Source organism: Lemur catta, chromosome 11, assembly GCF_020740605.2.
Source record: "Lemur catta isolate mLemCat1 chromosome 11, mLemCat1.pri, whole genome shotgun sequence".
In the NCBI taxonomy this organism is placed as follows: Eukaryota; Metazoa; Chordata; class Mammalia; order Primates; family Lemuridae; genus Lemur; species Lemur catta.
The window spans coordinates 51833758-51855187 of NC_059138.1; the positions used below are offsets into that span (position 1 = coordinate 51833758).

The window sequence follows — 21430 nt, forward strand, 5'->3', positions numbered from 1 at the left end:
AGGGCTGGCCATGTTGCTGGTACGCAGTACATTTCTATTTTGCACATGGATGGGAAAGCATATCTGACTAATGAGTGAATAGGTAACATGTATGTGATAGAAAATTGAAAAGGTGCACGAGGGTGGCCAGTGGAGAGCAGGGCCCTGCCACGCTGACCCAGCCAACCATTCTCCTCTCCAGGGACCACTGCTGTTGCTTCCTTCTTTTAAAGATACCGTGTGCAAGATACCGTGTGCCTGCTCAAGAAGTTATCTATATAAATATAGCAAAAAGGAGTATTTGATTCAAGTACACGGTCAGCATTTTCGAGGATTTGCATGCTGAAATTTGCTCCCTTTGGTCATTTCCTTCTGTCCTGGGCCACCGCTGATTTCCTGCTACTTGCGTCTTTCCCCCCACCCACCCGTAACGTACTCCATCCTTTCAATCTCTGCCTTTTCTACTACTGTGTCCTCCTCCTAAGATTTCCACCATCTGTGAGGCCGTTGGACCCCCAAGCCTTTCCTCCTCACCGTCAGCCTGCCCCATCTATAGCACAGCCGTTGCGCCCATTGTGCCATCTGAGGTCAGTGCAAGCTCCAAGTGGCTCTTCTGCATTTCAGCCCAATCATTATTTTTCTAGCAGGAGAGTGTACAATCAGGACAAGAATTAGGAAGTTCCACCTTCGCTCTCTGGCTTTTCTAGGAAATTCTTACTATCTGTGCCAGAGCGGGTGTATATCGCAGCCGAATTCTGCTGAGCCACTTTGTAAGTTGCTTTTAGGACTTCTCACTAAATATATTCTAAACCTAAAATAGTACTGCTACGAAGCAATCATTCTTTTAGAGATGTTATATGCATGGACTTCAAAGTTTCAGTTTAAAAATCATCAGAGTTATTAGGATGTTCTCCATTCCCTTAGAGTTCACAGCTAAGTCAGTGTAAAATCCACATCACCACTGCAGTAGTGCTCATAAAACTTAACAGCCTGCAGTAAGAACCAAACACTTTTCACATCGCTTCATTAGGACACGCGTGTGTGAGCCAGTTTTATTAGCACCCCATAAGGTAGAATTCCTCTGTGCTGTAGTCTCTGTTAGAGACTTCTCAGTCCCCTGGACCTGGGAAGAACTGTTAGCATTCTTGTTCTGCTTCAACGACAGGCATTGCTCAGGGAAAGCCCATGGACTCGTGTTTAGCAGCCCCAAGGCCTGTGGAAAAGCAAAGAGGATGAAATGAGAGAATGAGTGGAACTATTAATAGTTTAGAAGGGTAAGTAAATATTTCTGACAAACACTAGTTCTTGAACTCTGAGCTCTTAAAGTTTAGAATTCACTTTTCTTCTGTTATTTCGGAAGTAGATGTTTCACAGAGAGGTCGTCTTTTTCTCAGTATCTTCTCTGCCCAACACAGAGGCTGACGTGATGGGCAGGACCTCTGCCACACCAGCCAGGGCACAGCAAACCCCGAAGAGTAAGTTTGAGGTCATTACGTCATAGTTCATCAGGGTCAGGGGTGCAGACCGCCACTGCTAAGGTAAGCCTGTCCGTGTTTTTCTTAGCAGATGGTTAATACTCCCGGAAATCACCGAGATGCACTTCTGGCAGCTGTGTGTGTCTGAACGTAGGGCAGTGAGACCATTTTGTAGCTTGTGTCTATGTTGGCATTTACTTTCTATGACCATGTACATACTGAAGAGTTCCAGATGTTTTTCTCTATCTGAAATTCCTCTCCCAACATCCAGATCTGTATTCCCAGCTGCCCTATTTTGACCTACAGGCGTTTCTAACGTGTAATAGGTCAGAAACTAAACACATCACCCTCGGGCTCCAAATCTTTTTATGTATGGCATTCCTGATTTCAGCCAATAACTTCTTTTTCCCTATACAAGTGGCTTTGAAACAGCAAGAGACACATTTCACATCATGACGCATTATGCACCCACAGACATAATTTGAACAAAGCGTTCATAAGACAGTATGTACCTTTACCATGTATATTGCCCTCTGATAGCTTCTCTTGTATTTCATCTTTTAAAAAGTTCTGATATCAACTCTCTAGATGAATTTTACATACAATCCCCCAATGAGTCATGTGATCTACAGTTGGAGAAAACCTGAAACAGAGATAAAATGCAGTCTCCTTGGATTCAGTGTCTGGCCTCAGCTTCCATCCCGTCACCCAACCTGCAGTCTGGTCACACTGTTATCCAGACACACCATTCACTCAGTCTCTCAGTCAACCAGTCAACGTTTACTGGGTATGTATCTGGTGCCAGGCACATGGTAAGCTCCAGAGATCCAGAAATGAACATTATGTACTCCGAGGACCACAGTTCAGAGGGGAGACAGATGAGTATTCTAGCAATTACCAGGCAGTGGTTAGGTCCCATGATAGAAGTCTGCACAAAGCAGTTGGATAACACAAAGAAGCAGCATGTAACTTGGACCAGAGAGTCCAGAAAGTCTTTCGGGGAAAGGTGACCCTTGAGCTGAAGCTACAGTAGAGGAAGGAGATTCAGCGGGCCAGATCAGAGGCAGGGCATTCAGAGAGAGGCGGCCGCTGTGAGAAGGCATGGGGGCTGAGCAGCATGTTAATTTGGAGAACTGAAAGTATTTTGACATAAGCCTATCCTTGAAACTGGACACTCTGCTGTCATTCCCAGTCCTTTTCTTGACAAACATGACACAGTCTTCCCCCTCCCACTAACCATCTTCTCCCAGTAGCCTTTCTCCTGCCCCCGGGAAGACTCAAGCATGTTCTCACCTTACTCTCCCACTCCTCCGAGAGAAGGAGAGAACGCTTGTTATGCTGCAGGCAGTTGTCACTGCACCATTTATCTGCCATCTGCCTCGCCAGACCAGGAGCACCTCAAGGCAGAGCCCAAGTGCCATCCTTATGTCTCCTGTGAGGAGTACAGTGAGTGTTAGCTGAATAAAGAGCTGGACCAACAAAGGGACAGGGAGATGTACGAGCCACGTGCACAGGGTTAAGGTGAGACTGTTTAAATGAATATGTAGAAGACTTCTCAGTGTATCAGATGGAAAGGGGCCTCAGATGTCTTGAACCTGCTTATTCACAGATGTGAGGACCACATTTTAAACATTGATGGCACACCACATGCAATTTTCTCTTCATTTCTGTTTTATGTGCAAAAGATTATTTTTGGCTTTTAGAGAATACTCTTTTCCCTTGTAATTTAAAAGTGTCTTGGTAATGGAATTTATTAGTCAATTAATACAGATGAAAATCTGGCATCAGAGAAAGCAAACACCCTCTAGCCCTTGTGCACAGGTAGCCAATTGTTGCTAATCAGACATTTAACCCAAACTCCCCTTTCTAAAATGGCTTTTACAGGAAGCAAAATTAATTTTTAATTCTTCTTTTCCTTTGCCCACTTTCTGCCCACTTTGCATTTCCTGTGCAAATGGTCTATGATTGTAGGCAGGAGAAGAATTTGTGGTCTGGAATCGCAATAGTGAAGTCTGTAATTGAAAAAAAAGTCCTATGTATTTTCCCTTTCCTGGCAATTTTTATGAAATGGCCATAATCATTTTGAAACAGAGCACTGGCTATGGGTGAGGATAATGCCTGTTGTGGAAACAGGGACAGTTAGGGTAACAGTCATACTTTCCTTAGGAGCAAGAGGTTAGGGTTAGGGTTAGAACTGGGGCCTGACTCTTCGTTGTTTATGAGACTTGCAGAGGCTCTATTTCTTATGTGATGGATTGGCTGTGTTCGAGTCATGATTTGGAGCTGACATTTCCACTGTTTAGTTGCTGAAGTTTAGTTCTGTTGAACTCCTTTGTCCTTCATGCAAATTTCAGTGCGAGAACAAAGTGGAGCATTTCCAGACAAGCTGTGTGTGCTGTCGGCAGACTTGTCTCTTTCTCTGGAAATAATGATTGGAATTATTGAAAAGAAAGGGGAAAGTGTCTTTTGCAGAGACACTGTTATCATAATCGTTTATGTCAGAGACAATGCCTTTGTCTCTTTTCCTTCTTACGACTCTTCCAGCCCTCTTGTCTGCCTCCTCCCTGCTCCCTACCCAGCCCATCAGTAACGTGACCATATTTGTGTAGAGCTACCTATTAATGTTAGTATTAATTAGTGCTTGAAAAGTCAACCAATTATGATTTAAAAGAATTGTACTATCTCATTTGATGGCGCCAGATCCACGTTTCAGTGAGGAACGTAAATACGTGTATTTAGCCCTGATTCAGCAGACTAGTTAGCAGCGAGTCAAGCACTCACTGTATGTATGCCACCCTTTGACACCACAGCCCTGTCCCCCCCAGTAAATAAATGCATAAATCCTTAGAGCCCTCTGTTGCCTTATTGCCTGGCAGCGCCTGCTAATCCTCAGAGATAAAGGGAATAGGCTTCATTTCCTCCCATGATAATCCCCCTTCGCCAACCCTCAGCTTCATTGCTTGCCTTTTCTAACCTGTTTAACTGTCTGTGTTTGTCCAGCATAGTTTGAATGACAGCATCTGGCACTGACTCCCCGGAACAGGGAGTCACTGTGGAAAAAGTGGGCAGGCTAGATTCTCCCGCATGGCTGGGGCCTCCCTGACCTGACCTGGTTTTCTGTGGGTGCTTTGAATGGATGGTATCTAATTCTTACCTCGCGCTTACTGTGTGCCAGGTAGTGTTCTCCTCACAGATGAGTTTAGTGGTGTTATTACCTTCCAGTTTACAAATGAGGACATTGAAGCTCAGTGAGGTTATTTCTTGCCCAAGTTTATGTGGCTAGTAAGTAGGGGAGCAAGGATTTGAACCCAAGGAGTCTGCCTTTAGGGTCTGAGCGCTTAACCCATAAACTCTGATGTTCTTAATCAGTGATTTAATTTACCATGATGATTGAGTATAAAAGCCACGTGGAACTAAAAATTCAGATGAAACCTATCCAGTTACGTGTGAGCTGGAATGTTGCCCTTTAATTCCTTTCACCAGATCAGACATTGTAGTGATAGAAAAGTAGATGGGGAAAGAAGGTGAAAGTGTGGATAGAAAAAGGAAAAAGTGTAGGAAAAACAGCATTTTGGCAAGAGGAAACTGTAAATCACATAATTAAAGATTTTACCAGTAATAAGAGAATTTGAGCATCCTAAGCTGTCGATCTTCCTTCTTTGAAACATCGTGATGCCCAGACAGAGGATGTGGAGAAGAAATGACAGAATTGTTAGAACTCTAAATGATGAGACATGTGGTACTGAAGTGAAGGACAAGAGCTCATGAAAGAATCATGAGGACACACACTGACTTTGTGCAGTTTCATGAAGACGACAGCTTATCGTTTGATTCCTTCACCTACTTACTAAGTTTGCACTTGGTAAAATATAGCAGATTTAACTTGTCTTACCACATTCAGCTGCATTTGTTAAAACACAGAGATTCATCTTGGGTGGCTCTTTAGCCGGGTTTATTTTTACTGCAATAAAATCCTTGGCACACGATAATGGAAAAAAAAAATCCAGAGTTTCATAATGTGCAGTGTACTCTTTTCTACACTTGAAAATTTTGAGTGCTTTGGAAATAATAAGTCTGTTTCCACAATTTCTTGCTCTCCACCAGGTTCTTGGAACACCAAATGAGGACACATGGCCCGGAGTTCATTCTCTACCACATTTTAAGCCAGGTATGTTTCATTAATTATAAATGACGAGGTGCTTCCTATATGCAAAAGGTGACTATATGAATGTTCCCTCTCGAGTCATATACTACCTTGGAAAATTCTGGTTACTCTTTCCATTGTGTACTTTATCTTTTAATGGAGTTCTTTTGTTTTCACAGTTTATTCGTAAAGATAGAGTTAATAACATCTCTCATGAGAGATTTTCAACATACGTACTTTGTTTGATTTGACCGACTGATCTTGCAGTAACCATTAATTTCATCATCAGTTAGACTAGAATCCATATCTTTAAAAACAAAGCAAAATTTAAATTGGGTAGTACAAGCCATCTGTGTCACTTCTTGTACTAATACTAGGAAAAGTATTCAATTGTAAAAGAGAAGCATCACAATTTGATTTATTTTTCAAAATTAGTGACATATGGTCAGTTCATTTGAATTTAAACATATAAAATGTTCTGAGTGTTCTATTGTGCAACATTTAATATGTTTCAACGTAAAATATTTAAACTTTAAACTGGAAAATCTGAGAGAAAATGTGAGCTTTTAAAGTCATTTGTCCCTTTTCCCCTTACCAGTAGGTGGCAGTCATGAAACTTTCAGTTTTAATGCACTTAACAGGAGAATCTCAAACATGGGCTGTTTAATTTTTATGGGAAGGATGAAAGATTTGGAATTGGAAATGTAATAAAATCAGTGAAATGAGTTATTGTAAAATGACTCTCTTGTTGGTTGTTTTTTTAATCTTTTTTCGGTTACAAAACATGTTTTATAAAATGCAGACCCATCATAAAATTATACTGAAAGGGATTTTATGGAAGATGTAATGGTCCTTTATCATATGAGGGAAAAGAGCTATGAATAATTTCTGTTAGAAGAGCCAAGTATATTCTTTTTCTCCTCTTCCCCTCTTTTGGGGGACCATCAGGAATAAATTATCAATCCCAAAGAATGACTGAATTGGGAAACTATTTTTATTCTTAATATTCTTCTTCTGAAAGTGTACAATGTGCTGAAAATTCTTTTATCTTCTTTAGCTGCTCCAAAGACTCTTTGTATTTGTACTGAAAATTCTAAATGACTTCTGTGTCCTGAAAGACTACAGAAACTTAACAATTTAAAGTGGATTTTTTCTTTTTTTTAAATCAAGCAAGACGCATCCTCTGACTGATCCACTTGTTGCTGATAAAATCTAAGTGAAGAACACAGCTCTTACAAATACCAGTTGTGGGCTCTTAAAGAAAGTTAACTTCTCCATGTTAGGATCTAAATTTTTAAGTCCTAGGGAAACATTAATAAAACAGGAGAATCTGAAAAGATTTGAAATGAATAAAGTTAAACGCAGAAAGGAACCATTAAGATAGTCATTTGGTGTGCCCAGTTTCTGGGCTGGAAAACATGGAGTAATTTGTTTATTTTGGTGTAAATAAATTTATCATCAACAACATACAAAAGCCTTTATTAAATGTATTTTGGAAAAAACTATGATTTAGTGCAAATTAACCTAACAGATTGTGAGCTTCACGAGACCAGGGACTGTTAATAGTACGTATTTGGCATTCAATAAATGTTTGTTGCTCTGAATTATATTGAATGTTGAAACAGACATGATCTATGTGACTCCTCTAGTGGGCGAATATAAACTAGAATAAATATGTTATTAATATTACATGTCAGCACCGCGACAGACACATCATGCTTAGGAGGTAATGGGGTCCAGGAGAATAACGTGTTTAGATGGTGGAAGGTATGGTGCCGATGAACAAGAAAGACATTCCAGAGAAGCTGCAGCTTGTGGATCAGAGCAGAGAGGATAAGTGCTTCCTGAGTTTGCTTGAGAGGAGTCAAGGGGAGACAAAACAATAGGCTGAGACACAGGAAGCAAATCCAGGAGTGTTTTCCTGCAGCACTAGACAGGCCGTCCTGGGGAGTCCTCGTCCTTGACCTCACAGTCCTCATGCTCCAGGGGCAGAAAAACACAATCCCAAGGGAGGAAAATACCAGTGCCAGGGCCCACCTGTCTCACCCCCACTCTCCACCTCCTTATTCTACCCCGGAGGGTACCTTAGAGAGTCTGAGGGGGAAAGAATCTGAGCCACGGGACATACTTTATTTAATTTTTTGATAGATAATAAATGTAAGCAATTCAAAAGCCAAACAATATGAAAACGGAGCATAGTGCAAAGTGCAAGCCTTCTCCCCACCCCAGCTTCCTCCCTGCCCACCCCCCAGAACCACCGAACCCCCACTGCAGGCCCCAGTGTGTTTGTTTCTTATGTTTCTTTCCTCCATGTAAATGTAAGAAATTATGAATATGTATTTTTATTTTTCTCATAGTAAACACAATTCTGTATCGTTTTTCTCATTAATGCATCTTATCGGTCTTCTCATGTCACTGTATAGAGGAGGCCAATGTGGCTTCCCTCTTGCCTCTTAGACCTGCATTGTGTGGATTTAGCTTGTTCCTTAATTACAGACATTTGGTTGTTTCCAGTGTTTTGCTATTATAAATATTAACGCAGTAAATAACCTCGTACATATACATGCACATACACATTGCATGTATGTAAGTATATCTGAAGGATAAAGGAAGAGAAATAGGGTTCAATAGTCAACAAGTATACACAATTATAATTTTGAACACTTCTGTCAAACTGCTGTCCAAAGGCTCAGGACCTGTTGTCCCTGTTACCAGAAATACATGAGAATGCTTCTTTTCCACTCTACAGCGTGTGGCCAAACCTGTGGATTTTGCCAATCAGTTAGATGACAGAAACATTTTCAGTATAATTGTAATTTGCAGGCTTCTTTGTGGGATGAGATTGAACATCTTTTTACATGTTTCAGGATCCTTTGCATTTTTTTTCTGTGAACTGTTTATATCTTTTGCCCAATTTACAGCTGAGTTATATGTCATTTTCTTATCACTTTCTAGGAGTTCTTTATATTCTATAGAAATTATCCCTTTGTCCATGAAAAGCCTTTGCTTCTCTGGGATTTTGAAAAATTATCCTTTCTACTTTTTAAGCAATTTTGAAACTAATCCTCAGTCTCCTGTCTTCCTTGACTTGCCTAGCTGAATAAATTTTGCCTCAAGGAAAAAAAGCCTATGGTGTTTTAAAAATCGTGCAGTCATGGTTTTTTGTAAAGACCAATTTTTGTTCTAGATATATGTATAAATTCATATATATGTATCTGTGTAAGAGAAACCAATTTGGGCTTTAAATTAAAATGGACTGCTTAGTGGTTATGGTCTAGGTCATGCATAAATCTAGAAAGCTGTGTTTCTGGTTTTAATATATTCTAACATAATTACCTAGTAGTTACTTTTTTAATTAACCTATTTTTATAGTTAATTTTTCTAGAATGAGTTAAATTCATGTATTATCCAGCAATATTTATTGAATACCACTTGTATGTCCAGGCACTGGAAGGTGTTGTGTTGAACAAAACACAAAAGGTCCCTGTTAGGAGAGACATATAGTAAGTAAAATATTAATATATAGCATGTTAGGTGGTGGTAAGTACCATGGAGGAAAATAGAGCAAAAAGTGGGTTCAGAAAGTGCCAGGGAAGGGGGTGATTTACAGTTTTAAAAAGGGTTATCAAGAAAGGCCTCCCTGGAAAGATGACATTTGACTGAAGAGCATGAGGGAGAGAGCCATGAAGATATTTGGGGGAAGAACTCTCCAGACAGAGAGAACAGCAAGCACAAACGCCCAGAAGTGGGAGGGAGAGGAGGGTTGAAAATGAAATCACAGGCAATGGGGGCTGGACTAAGTCATGTAGGGACTCGAGGGCTACTGTGAGTCCTTCATCATTTATCTGAGATAGAAAGCTCTGGAAGATTTTGAACAAGGCAGCCCAGGAGCTGGTATTACCCTGGCTGTTGTACTGAGAATTGGGAGCCGGGGCAGAAGCAGGGAGGGCAGTTAGGAGGCTGCAACATAGTCTAGGGGAGAGGGGAGGAAATGGACCGAGGATGAAATGACCTTACGTTTTCAGCTCTTCCATTGTATCTCAGATCTTGGCATGGTTTTCCTTTGAAAAGTGCAACAAAACTTGAGAAACACCTTTAAAACAATTGTTGATACAGTAAGAAAACAATTAGATAAACACTGAGACTTATTCTTTAGTATTTAGCCTGTATATATCCTCTTCTGTGCTTACATTTATGTTAACATAAAATTCCTTAACCTCAGTTTATTCCCGTAACAACCAGGCAACTATGGCAGGTCACAACTGCATTATATATTATAAAGTCCGTGTGTGTGTGTTTGTGTTGCATATAATAGGGAGTCTAACCTTGGAAGCTGCTGTTTTTCCATCATTTAGTTCAATTTAAATTTCTCTTAAAAGAAATGGGAAGTGGGATTGTTTCTTCTTTGAACTCAATTGCCCTCCTGTTTCTTCTGCCTCGCCCTCAGGGTTCTGTGGTTTATGGTCTTTTAAAAGTAGGTCTCTCTCTCACTCTCTCCTACCAGTGTCTCCTTTTTTTGCTGTCTCCAGGATGCCTGCTGTGGGACAGCTCAGAGGTGAGAGGTTACACTGTGGTGTTCTTAGTGCTCCAGTAATTCTATCACCTAGGCTAAGATGCATCACAGGCCAAACCCGTCCTCTAACACAATGTAGGAGTCCACTGTGAAAATAAGGCATGTTTCTTTCCACTGGTTTCATAGCTCTTCCTTAACGGGAGGCCTTCGAATAATGCTCTCTGCCTTAATTTCCTTCAGGGATAATAAGAGGCTTTCCAGGTGAATCCCAGGATCACTTTCTTCTGCCTGTTTTACCCCCTGCTACATCCCATCGACAGAGGCAACATGATTCGTGTGCCTCTGGTAAAGTGACAACTGACATGGTTTTGTTTTAAGACAGACTTAACATTTTTTAAAAATGCATCTTTTGTACATATTTGAAGGGGTTTTTGAGCTTGGTGGAATTGTGGTAACCCTAGATCAGGGCAGAGTGCATGTAGTATTTGAGGTTCTTCAGACTAGTAGAATCAGGGTGACCGATGGAGGATTCTGTGAAGGCTTTGGAGTTTTCTGCTGTCGAGGAGTCCCCCTAGGGCTGCTTGAGCCAGGAGTGTGAGTGGTGCCGTAGCTATTTAAGCAAAGTGACTACTTGAGCTGGAAGAAGTCCGGGGAGCTAGTTGGGCTTTCTTCTTGTGAGGTTAGGAATCTGATGTCCAGAGATGATAATGAACGTTCCTAAAGTTAGTGTCAGAGGTGGAAGTAGATTCCAGGTCTCCCTGGATCTTAGTTCAGTGATTTTTTTTTTTTCCAGCCTACATCATGGAATGTCATTCTACTGAATGTGTATCACGATTTCTCATTGACCTTATTCACAGTGGCCACCAACATTTTGGGCACCAGGGACCAGTTTCATGGAAGACAGTTTTTCCACGGACCAGGAGTGGGGGAGTGGGGTGTCGTGGGGAGGGATACGGAGCTCAGGCGGTGATACGAAGCCAGTTTCCTAACAGGCTGCAGACTGGTACTGGGCTGTGGCTCGGGTTGGAGACCGCAGTGACAGTTTACTGAGTTAGTCTATTTAAAAAATCAGTAGAGAGGATCTGATCTCTGTATTTTGCAAAGTATGTACAGAAAACCATAAATAACACTTTTTGTTAAATGGTTTGGCATTGAAATAACATGTAGACTCTATGTGTGATAGTTTCATTCATCTCCTAAATGCTTCCAACAAAAGGGGCATTCAACAGCTATTTAATGACAGGTTATTATTCAGGAATTCAAAAAGGAAGACACTGTAAAATTCAGGGAAGGAAAAATGCTGCTAGGCCAGAAGCAATTAAAAGTAATGAAATTTAGAATCAAATAATTTTATTTTCCAAAATCAAGCAAGAGAACAGAACATTTCTAAAGTGATTGTTATTCCTAAGGGAAAGTTATCCAATACAAGAGGATATTTGATTAAGGAAACTTTGATGAAAATGAAAATGTTTGCCAATGAATGAAGTAAGATAGATAAATACAGAAGAATTTATCATTGGAAGCAATTGGGGAAAGGTGATATTTTACACATACTATGCCCCAAACTAAACCTACAGACACATTGACCTTGAAAGCAACATGTAAATGTGTCCTTAGTTGTATTAAGGCTTTGTAATGAAGTAGAAAACTTCTCCTGAAGTTCTGTGTATTTCCTGGCCTGACTGGAGCCCCCAAACCAAATAGATCCAGACTTTTAAATTCCAGAGGGAGGAACTAAATTATTTCAGAACTAGAATACTACGGTGATAACACCTTATGTTTGATATTGCATTTTATCATTTACAAAGTTTTTAAAATATATTATCTCATTTAATATTTAGAGTAACTCTGAGTTATGATAATGTTTTTATTCTAACATTGTTATTCCATTTATAGACAGACTAACTGGGATCCTGAGGCTCAGCCAGATTGTGTGTCTTGCCCCAGGCCTCATCCCTCCAGCGCTATAGTAGAGCCAACACACAAACTCGAGTCATTTGACCCTAAGCCTGGCATTCTCACCGATGCCTGTGGCTCCTTTTAAGAGAGCTCCTCGACCTGCAAACCTAGAACTATGAGAATTATCAGGGTCTTCTCAGCTCTGCTTGGTGTCATCTTGGAAAAGATCTGTATTTTTTTTTTAAGATCTGTATCTTTTTGTAAATACAGAACTCACCCTCTACCTGCTAAGTAAGGGCATATTCTTAAGCATTTTAAACCTGTGCCTCCAGTAAATTGTCAACTCCAAAATGCCCTCTGCGGATGTTTCATCTCAGATTTGCAGTCCTTAGTACATATTATGAGAACTGCCCATTTTCATCATTTGCAGACCTGAGGATGTTTCAACGCTTAGCCTTTATTCACACTCTTGGCTTTTCCCGACTCTTTTTGTTTTTGAGACAGAGTCTCACTTTGTTACCCGGGCTAGAGTGAGTGCCATGGCGTCAGCCTAGCTCACAGCAACCTCAAACTCCTGGGCTTAAGCGATCCTACTGCCTCAGCCTCCTGAGTAGCTAGGACTACAGGCATGCACCACCATGCCCGGCTAATTTTTTCCATATATATTTTTAGTTGTCCAGATAATTTTTATTTCTATTTTTAGTAGACACGGGGTCTCGCTCAGGCTGGTCTCGAACTCCTGACTTCGAGCGATCCACCCGCCTCGGCCTCCCAGAGGGCTAGGATTACAGGCGTGAGCCACCGCTCCCGGCCTTCCTGACTCTTTAAGAAGGTGATGGAAAAGCTGCGGAAGCAGCAGAAATTGTTGTCAGAGTGGGATATTCCGCGCAGGAGGCTGGAGGGCAGGGCATCTTCTTGCCATGACGTTCTCCTGCACAGACCCCAGCTGCACTGAGGGGACACCTGTGGTGTGCAGAAATGTCTTCCTTACTCTTCTAGAAGAATCATGTTTGCTTTATTCAGCCCACAGATTTCCTGTGGAAATTAAATGAGATAATCTATCTTTGTTATTTATTTATGCTCTACCTATTTTTAAGAAGATTTGAGCTGACATAACTGATACAAAAGTGCTTTTACACTGTCAAGGGCACGTAGTTACAAAATAATATTTTTATTACTTATACCACGTCCTCTGCCAGGGTTCCCTTTCGCACTTGCTCTTTATACTTTTCTCCTAGGGAATTTCTTATGTCTTTTTTTTTTTTTTATCGACAGCGACTGTAATGATCATGGGTTAAGGTCTAAGTGTATAGGGTGTAACTATGTGACAGTTATAAAAATGGACTTTAAAAATTATTATCCAAATATCTGGTTTTTATGTCAGATTTTATTGCTATTAATAAAAGCACTGTGGGTCTGCTTGACACAAGGTTTAGGACATTGAGGGCTCTCTCCACCCACCATCTGCCAACACCTATGTCAACTGTACTGTTCCTCTTCCCACAAATAAATGCCAGTCACATAGTGAAAAAGCTAGTTAATTACTAAATTATGAACGATGTGAACTTTATAGAGCAGAGGAAGTAAAACATGTAAACGTGACAGGCAGGGCCGGCTGTCTTTACTTTCCATTGTGGCGATCACACTAGGAGGGTGAGTGCCCAAGCTGAGTTCAGTCAGCAGCGACCGTGCGTGGCATCCCCTTGTGATGCCACTGGGTGCTCACTGGGTGCCAGGCAGTGTAGCAGGTGCTGCAGAGACCACCATGAGCAGAGCAGACAAACCCTGTTCCTTATGGCGCGTACATGCCAGAGAGGGGACTGGTGATAGATCACCAGTGACTATGGCGGGAGAAGTGTGACCACAGGCAGAGTGGCAAGAGACAGTACAAGGGGACCAGTCCTTGGAAGGCCAAGGTGAGGAGTTGGGATTGTATTGGAAGTGGGAGAGGAATCATTGGAGGGGTTTGAGCAGGGGAGGAAATTGATGTTTTATGTTTTGAAAAGGACCTACTGACTACAGAAGTCACAGACCTATTCAAAGCTGGAAAGAGGTTTTATCTCAAGCGAGAATTCCCCTTGATTGGTCATTTCTGCCTGTGGCCCTGGGTAGAGAAGGCTCTATAAGGGCAGGTCCTGGCTCAGAGGGAAATTATTCTCACACGAGTTAGCAGTGGTGCCGCAGACACAGGGGACATTTTTACCCATAGGTCCATAGTTGACCAGGAGAATTTGATATGAAATAAGTCATAGATGTGGCCAATGATATAAAAATAAATAAGAAACAGCCAGAAATCTTGATAATCACTCAAAAATGTAAAATAACAATTTATTTCCTCTCCAATAGGCAGGTGTATGGAGGGAAATACTGTATGAATTGTAGAACCCCAATTTAGTGCAAAGCGTCTATACTTTTCTGTATGTGCTTGAAGAAATTCCCACTTTTTTCACTAGAGGGCATCAATAATGATGGAGACTAGCAGAACGTCTAGAAATTGCCAGAAAACTGTAAAAAGATTAAATTTTCAAGGGGAAATGAAGTTCTTCTGATGACAGACTTATTTTTTAAAATCCTAAATAAACTAGTTTTATTATTCCTACTCTCTGGAATTTTGGAAAATTCAGTTTGGGAGTTATCTACACCTCCTGTCACCAAAGTTGATATGGAATGCCAGTCACCAAATAAAGACTTTATTTCTTCAGTAATCCCAATCCACCCAAGAGTATTACAATTCTTGTATACTGTCCAATTTTTATGATTTGATTAAAAGTCACATCAAAGAGAAGAATTAAACTTTTAGCATAAGAGTTGAGATCAGAATGAAGACATGGATAATTTACATGGTACTGGGAGAATTATCATCTCTTTTAAAATAGAACATTTGATCGAGTTGTTATATGCCAATGGCATTACCATAAACTAGCCATACGATTTTAATGGCTTTCTTGAGTTTGTAACTTGATGTTTTATATTTATCCTGTTCACAAATACATGTCAATGAGTATGTAACTAGAAGTCTATACGTTGTAAAAAGTCCTCCATAATGCCTGACCCTGAACTTTTAAGTCTCCTTTCAAAAACTTTTTAAAAATTAAGATCTTAGGAAAGGAGATGAGGGCATTGGAAGTTTTGATCTAAAACAAGAAAACTTGATCCCTGTGTTCAAGTTGTGTGTTGACCCCAGTACCTTGAGTAGGAAACTGTACCGTTAGTGGGACTTCACAAGGCCAAAGGCTTGGACAACTGCCCAACTTGAGCAGGACTCCCTACCACTATGTGAGATTCATAACTGAGTAAGTGGTTGAACCAGGGGTAGGATGAAAGATTTTCTCTCTGTCATTAGAAACATTGGAGGCACAGAGAAATGCATGGTGCTCAGTAATCTGAGAATTCATATAAATTTTTCAGTATTTGAAAATTTCTAGAAACAGAATAATGACAAAAATTTTAAGTGCTAGTTGATTGATGATGCTGGGCATTGTAGAGCTGTTTACTGTGTATCAAATGCTTTCATAGACACTGTCTCCTGAGGTCCTCCTAGCAAGACAGGTAGGCAGGGCAGATGGATGAAGCTGAAGCTCAGAGAGGAAAGCCCTGTTTCATGGTAATTGGTAGCGCTGGACCAGAACCTGGAAGTAGCAGTCAACTCTGCTGTGATAGTGCCTAAAACAAACCACCCCAAAGTCAGTGCCATAATTAATAAGTATTTGTTCATTGCTCACACCCAGGTGGTAAGCTGAGTTTCGGCTGACCTTGCTGAGTCCCACAGTTCTTGGCTCCAAGTTGCAGGTCAGGTTCAAGTGTGTTCACTCACGCCTTCCTCATCCCCTTTGGTGCAGCAACTGTGGAAGGGCACTCTTCCTCAGGGAAAGGCAGGAGCACAGGAGAGCAGACCCAAGGCCACGGGCACATTTCAAGCCTCTGCTTGTGTCAGTACCGCTAACACGCCCACTGTTCACACAGACTCTCAGTGGAGCAGAGAAGCATCCTCTATTCATGAAGGTGGGAAGGAAGGAGGGAGTGATTATTTCCTGAATAATGATCTAATCTCCCCTACTGGGTCTTCTGATGTCTAGGCTTGTCTGCTACTCCTGGCTAAGACAAGTGCATCAAATTCATTTTTTTCTGTTGTTTAAAAAATCCCTTTAGGCCTCTATAACAGGGTTCCTTCAAGACAAATACATGACTAAAGAATAATAACTCTTAATTTAATATATAAATGAAAGAAAAAAAACCTTGGTTTCCATTATTTAAGATGCAAGTAATATTTTGCCCTCATATATTCAAGTCAGACTAATAGGATGGTAAACTGACTGCTACTTATTAGCTTAGTTGTAAGGTCTGGTGAAATTTCCTTCATGTACACGTTTCTTCTTGCAGCGCCATCAGAGAGTACCTTTGCAGCTAATAGACGATAATGTTTGCAATGGAGATAGTCTAAAAAGGACATAAGTATGGATGTAAACAGATGCTTGTGCCTCTAGAGCCAGCTTTGTAAATCCAATTAATAATCTCTCAACTGTAAAAAAGAAGCACAATTGATATTCTCTCAGAATGCCAATCCTCTCTCTCCGCTAGTATATTAGAATCACAGAATTACATATCCGGAGTTAGAAGAGCATAAATGTGTTTGTGGATTTTATTCATTTAACTGTCACCTCAGAAGAGGTAATTTAGGAGAGCTTAAGTGTTTATCCTTCCTGAAGTAATACTGTTTTCTATATACCATATGTCTCCTTTGTGTACATATAATATAACCAGACAAGATAGTCAGTTTTTCAAGCATATTATTATTAATAATAGTTGTGGTAGGAGTAGCAATAGCTAACAAATATTGTTTATTATGAGTCAGGCACTCTTATCAGCTCATGAGATACATTTTCTTATTGTATAGTCGCAGTAATTCTATGAAGTAAGTACTGCTATTACTGCTTAACTGTGATATGGGAAAACTGAGGCACAGCAAGGTTAAATACTGTGGTCAAAGTCACTGGAGCTTGGAAGACATGTGTCAGGAATTTTCTGTAAATATAAGACAGATTTGTTCTCCTAGACTTAAAAGGGTAAGACATCCTTTTAACATAAGACCTGGCAGCAGGTGGAAAGGAAGTTGGAAGTGGGGAGTAAGGAGAATCTTGTTTGTGTGCATGTTTTTTATTGCTGGTCAAAAGATCTTTGATCTGTTTGTTCTGCTCTTGGCTTTGTGCATGATGGGGTAAAACTTCAAGTCTCTCTCATCTGAGACACAGAGAGAGGTGTCATGGTATAGTGACTAAGAGTATAAACTCCAGATCCAGACTGTCTTGGTTTAAATATCAGCTCTGCTGCTTTTGAGCTGTGTAACATGGACAGGTTGCCCAATGTCTCTGTACCTCAGTTTCTCCATATAAAAAATGGAAATAGGCCGGGCGCGGTGGCTCACGCCTGTAATCCTAGCACTTGGGGAGGCCGAGGCGGGAGGATCGCTTGAGGTCAGGAGTTCAAGACCAGCCTGAGCAAGAGTGAGACCCCGTCTCTACTAAAAATGGAAAGAAATGATCTGGACAGCTAAAAATATATATAGAAAAAAATTAGCCGGGCATGGTGGCGCATGCCTGTAGTCCCAGCTACTCAGGAAGCTGAGGCAGAAGGATCGCTTAAGCCCAGGAGTTTGAGGTTGCTGTGAGCTTGATGCTACGGCACTCTACCCCAGGCAACAAAGCGAGACTCTGTCTCAAAAAAAAAGAAAAAGGAAATAATCATAGTCTCTGTCCCATAACGTTGTTATGGGATTAAGGTGAGTTTATATTTGCAAACCACATAGGACACAACAAATGTTTGTTAAATATCAAATAGGACACTTGGATATCACTGCTCTTTGGTGATTGTAGCCTGGGAGTAGAGGCCTGGTTCAGCCTCTGCAACTATAGCTTGTTTCATGGCCTCAGGCAGCTTAACCTCTCTAGCCTCAGTTTACTCATTATGAAATGAAGTGGTTTGACCACCGAATTGCTCGGGTCCTGTCCAGCTCACAGATCCTCCTGAAGGTGCTGGTCCCCACCCCTGCTGCTCTCTTTTGCCCTTCCGAGAGTTTGGGTGAGGGCATTCAGAGAGGGGTGGGGGTAAAGTGAGACACAGCATGTTTTTTCTGCTCTCTTTTCTGGTGGCTGTAAATTTGCTCTTGTTTGTGGATAGTACCTAACTTTAATAAGTACCTAACTGATTAAACTTTAGTTCTCTAGAGAAAAATGTCTTATGGAAAGAGCAGTGGTCTGTGAATTCTAGCTTGAGAAAGTTGGTGGATAGTTTGAAGACCTCATTTGGGAATATGCACTCACAAATCCATACTTGTACATATGTTAGAAAAACAAATGCCATCCCAAGTGAGAATGTTTAATGACAACAGTAGAGCATTTGTTTCTAGAAGTTACTCGGAGATTTACTCATTTAAAAAAGCACACTGTTGGATTTGAAAGATGATTTGCTGTATCCGGGGCAGAGTGGGATGCTGCAGTCTCTGGTTTAAAAAACAGAAGATGCTGCTCAGCATTTGGAGGTAGCTCTTCTGGGTGACAGCGACAGGGCAGTGCGATTCTGTTCAACGTTGTTGTGTGACATCAAAAACTTGCCCTGATAATGCTGGGACTCTTGTCAAATCTGAGCCATTAAATATTTTGGGAATATCAAGTGTTTTAAAGCTGCAAATTGCAGTTGGGCAAATCCGTATCATGTCCAAAATGCCTGTTGGGATCACCATACTCTTTTGGAGTTAAGATGTCTAAAATCCCCAGATTTTGGAACAAGTCTGGCCCTCTCTGTTCAAGGTCACCCCTCTTCTGCTGTACATGAATTCTGCTTCTGTTCCAAGGACTGTAGATCCAGCTTTTTAAATATCTTGATGAGAGTATTAACTGAAATGTTCACTGCTGGCTTGGTTTTCCTAATAAATATAAGAAAGTAAAGTTTGAGTAAAAATTCTTATGGATAATTGTGAATGTAGTTTTCTTCTAATGAGAGCCCTTTAGTATTTGCATGTTTGGTATATTGTATTTAGTATACTTAGTGTTTGTATATTTAGTATTTGCAGGTTTGCATGATTTATTGTAGGCTAGTTATGACCTTGTATGTTTTCTGGACTGCTATATTCTCAGTGCCTGGTAAGCAGTAGACATACAATAAATATGTATAAAATGAATGAGAATGAATGAGTGAATGCTGTGCCTTCTATCCAAAAGGATTTGAGAATATTATCTGTTACATAAATAAATAATTAGGGTAATTGTTTTAAATGTAACAAGAGTGATTCATGACTCTGTTCATTGTTCACCCTTATATAAAGGACTGGAGTGTGCATCCTCTATCTAAGCAATCCCAAGAAGGGCACTGGGTGGGCTCAACACCTCTGCCAGATGCTAAGTTGCCCATTAGCATGGCCACAGCTCTTTGCTGAAGTTGTTACTACTTTTTCACCAGCTCAATACGAGTAAATTCATTTATTAAAATGCCAAATAATCCTATATTTAAATTGTGCGTAGTCGAATATATGATTTAGAAGTGTTAATTACAAAGAACATCTAGCATTTCGTATGGCATTTTGGACATAGTAATTTTTATATTGATTTACAAACTAATGCTTATTCCATGGTATTATTTGTATTATGTAATATCAAGTCCATTTGCAAAAGATATACTAAAGTTTGAGCCTGTTTATGATCTCCTCTCTGCTGCCCTCTCCTCCTTGTCTGTTCACTCCCACTAACCCCCCAAAAGAATGAAAAGTGTTAGCTACAAGTCTTGGTTCAGCCTTTCAAGTCCTTTGAACACACTTGAGGTTTTTTATTGGTTGGTTGGTTGAACCTTTTACTCTTATTTCTTCCTGTTATTGAAGTTAAGAACACAGCAGTATCTTATAAGATACAAAAACATTGCTGAGAAGAGAATGAGGACAATAAAAATTAAAATTAATCTGAAGTATACAGTGAATACTTGAATATTTGCATGCAAACCAGTAAAATCCAATTTAAGTTTTATCTTCATGTAGGTTAAAGTTTGCTTTCTTCGTGCCTCAAGCCATTTCAGTTCTAGCTCTTTTAAGCTGGGAGACTTTACAGTTTGTAGCATTGTTCTCCAGTTGTTTTCCTGTGGAATGTCAACGAATTGCAGTGCATAGGCGGAAAACCTTTCCAACCTTCTGTCCTCCACTCTCCTTGCTTAGCAAGTGATGTCTTCTCTGCAAACTCTCCTCGCTGGTCTCCTGCTGTGTTGGGATCATCCTCTGCAGCGTCCCTGCAATAAGAAGGGAAGGTGAAAATCAGCCTGCAGGTTCAAATTAATTGCACTTCTCACTTACGCTATGAGTTAGCCAACGCTTTAAATAATGACGTTCTAAACTTCTAGTTTAAACATAATTGGAAAGAGAAAGTTGACATTAAAGTAGTAAGTGAGAGTAAACTTAACTGTGTAAAACATTCATATGCAAATACTCGAATAATCTGATAAAATTATTCATAGGCAGTTGACTATTTTATTAAATACATTTGTTACTGATTTGAAGGACTAATTTCAACATTTTTTTGCCTTCACAACTTACATAGCTAATTATGTTGCTTTCATTCCAGTAGAACATTACTTTTACTTACAATGGGAGCAGTTTTAAAGATATAATCTTTTACTCTAATTGTAAATGTATTGCAGAAAATGTTAGAAATGGTTCCATTTGAAATCATATACTTGAGCAATTAAGGTCTCAAAGATGTTGGATACAAGTGATCAGGCCCTTTGTGTTCCTGGAGCTGGCTTCAGATGTTTGTTTAAGCTGTCTTTATTTGGAAAAGAGACAGATGTAGTCTTGGCTCTGGCTCCCGTCTCCAGGACTGTGTCCCTATCCACACTGCAGCGTTTTTCACCCTGTATCTGTAATTCTGTATTTACATTTCCGTGCCACTGAACTATAACCAGGACTTACTCATTTCTGTGTGCCCCTTGCCTAGTGCAGCACCTGGCAGAGAGGCAAGTGCCCAGGTCATAAATATTTGCTAAAATAATTAAGATTTTATGTGAATAGTAATGGAAAGTAAACCTAGGAATGAGGCTTCATTCTTCCTTTTTTTTATTTTTTACTCTCATATGGCATGTTTCACTGTCAATTTTGTCTCTTTTATGCACAGCTAAAATTGACATATTTTCGGAAAAAAATTCTATTAGCATATCCTATCAAGCTCTAAAAAGGTCAAGTCTTAGAACTGATATTTATGTGCAATCGTTAATTGCTAAGAACAATAATTGATTTGTAAATGCAAAATTGTATTAATTTTATCTGTAATGGAATTCCTGTTCATCCTGAAATCGTAGCAAATTATTAAAATTGCTTTGTGAGGAATATAAAGTTGAGGAAGTCAAATTTGCTTTATAAGGACATCTGATTTAATTAATTTTTAAAAT

At 40.2% G+C, this 21430-nt stretch overlaps 1 protein-coding gene across 1 annotated transcript in view; it reads left to right on the forward strand.

Moving 5' to 3' along the window:
• The window catches only part of CDK14 (cyclin dependent kinase 14), a 522742-nt gene that overhangs the window by 377835 nt on the left and 123477 nt on the right, over positions 1-21430 (forward strand). The window contains exon 11 of the mRNA XM_045564652.1: positions 5559-5622. Within this exon, the coding sequence (XP_045420608.1) occupies positions 5559-5622 (64 nt within the window). The remainder of the gene's footprint in view (positions 1-5558; positions 5623-21430) is intronic.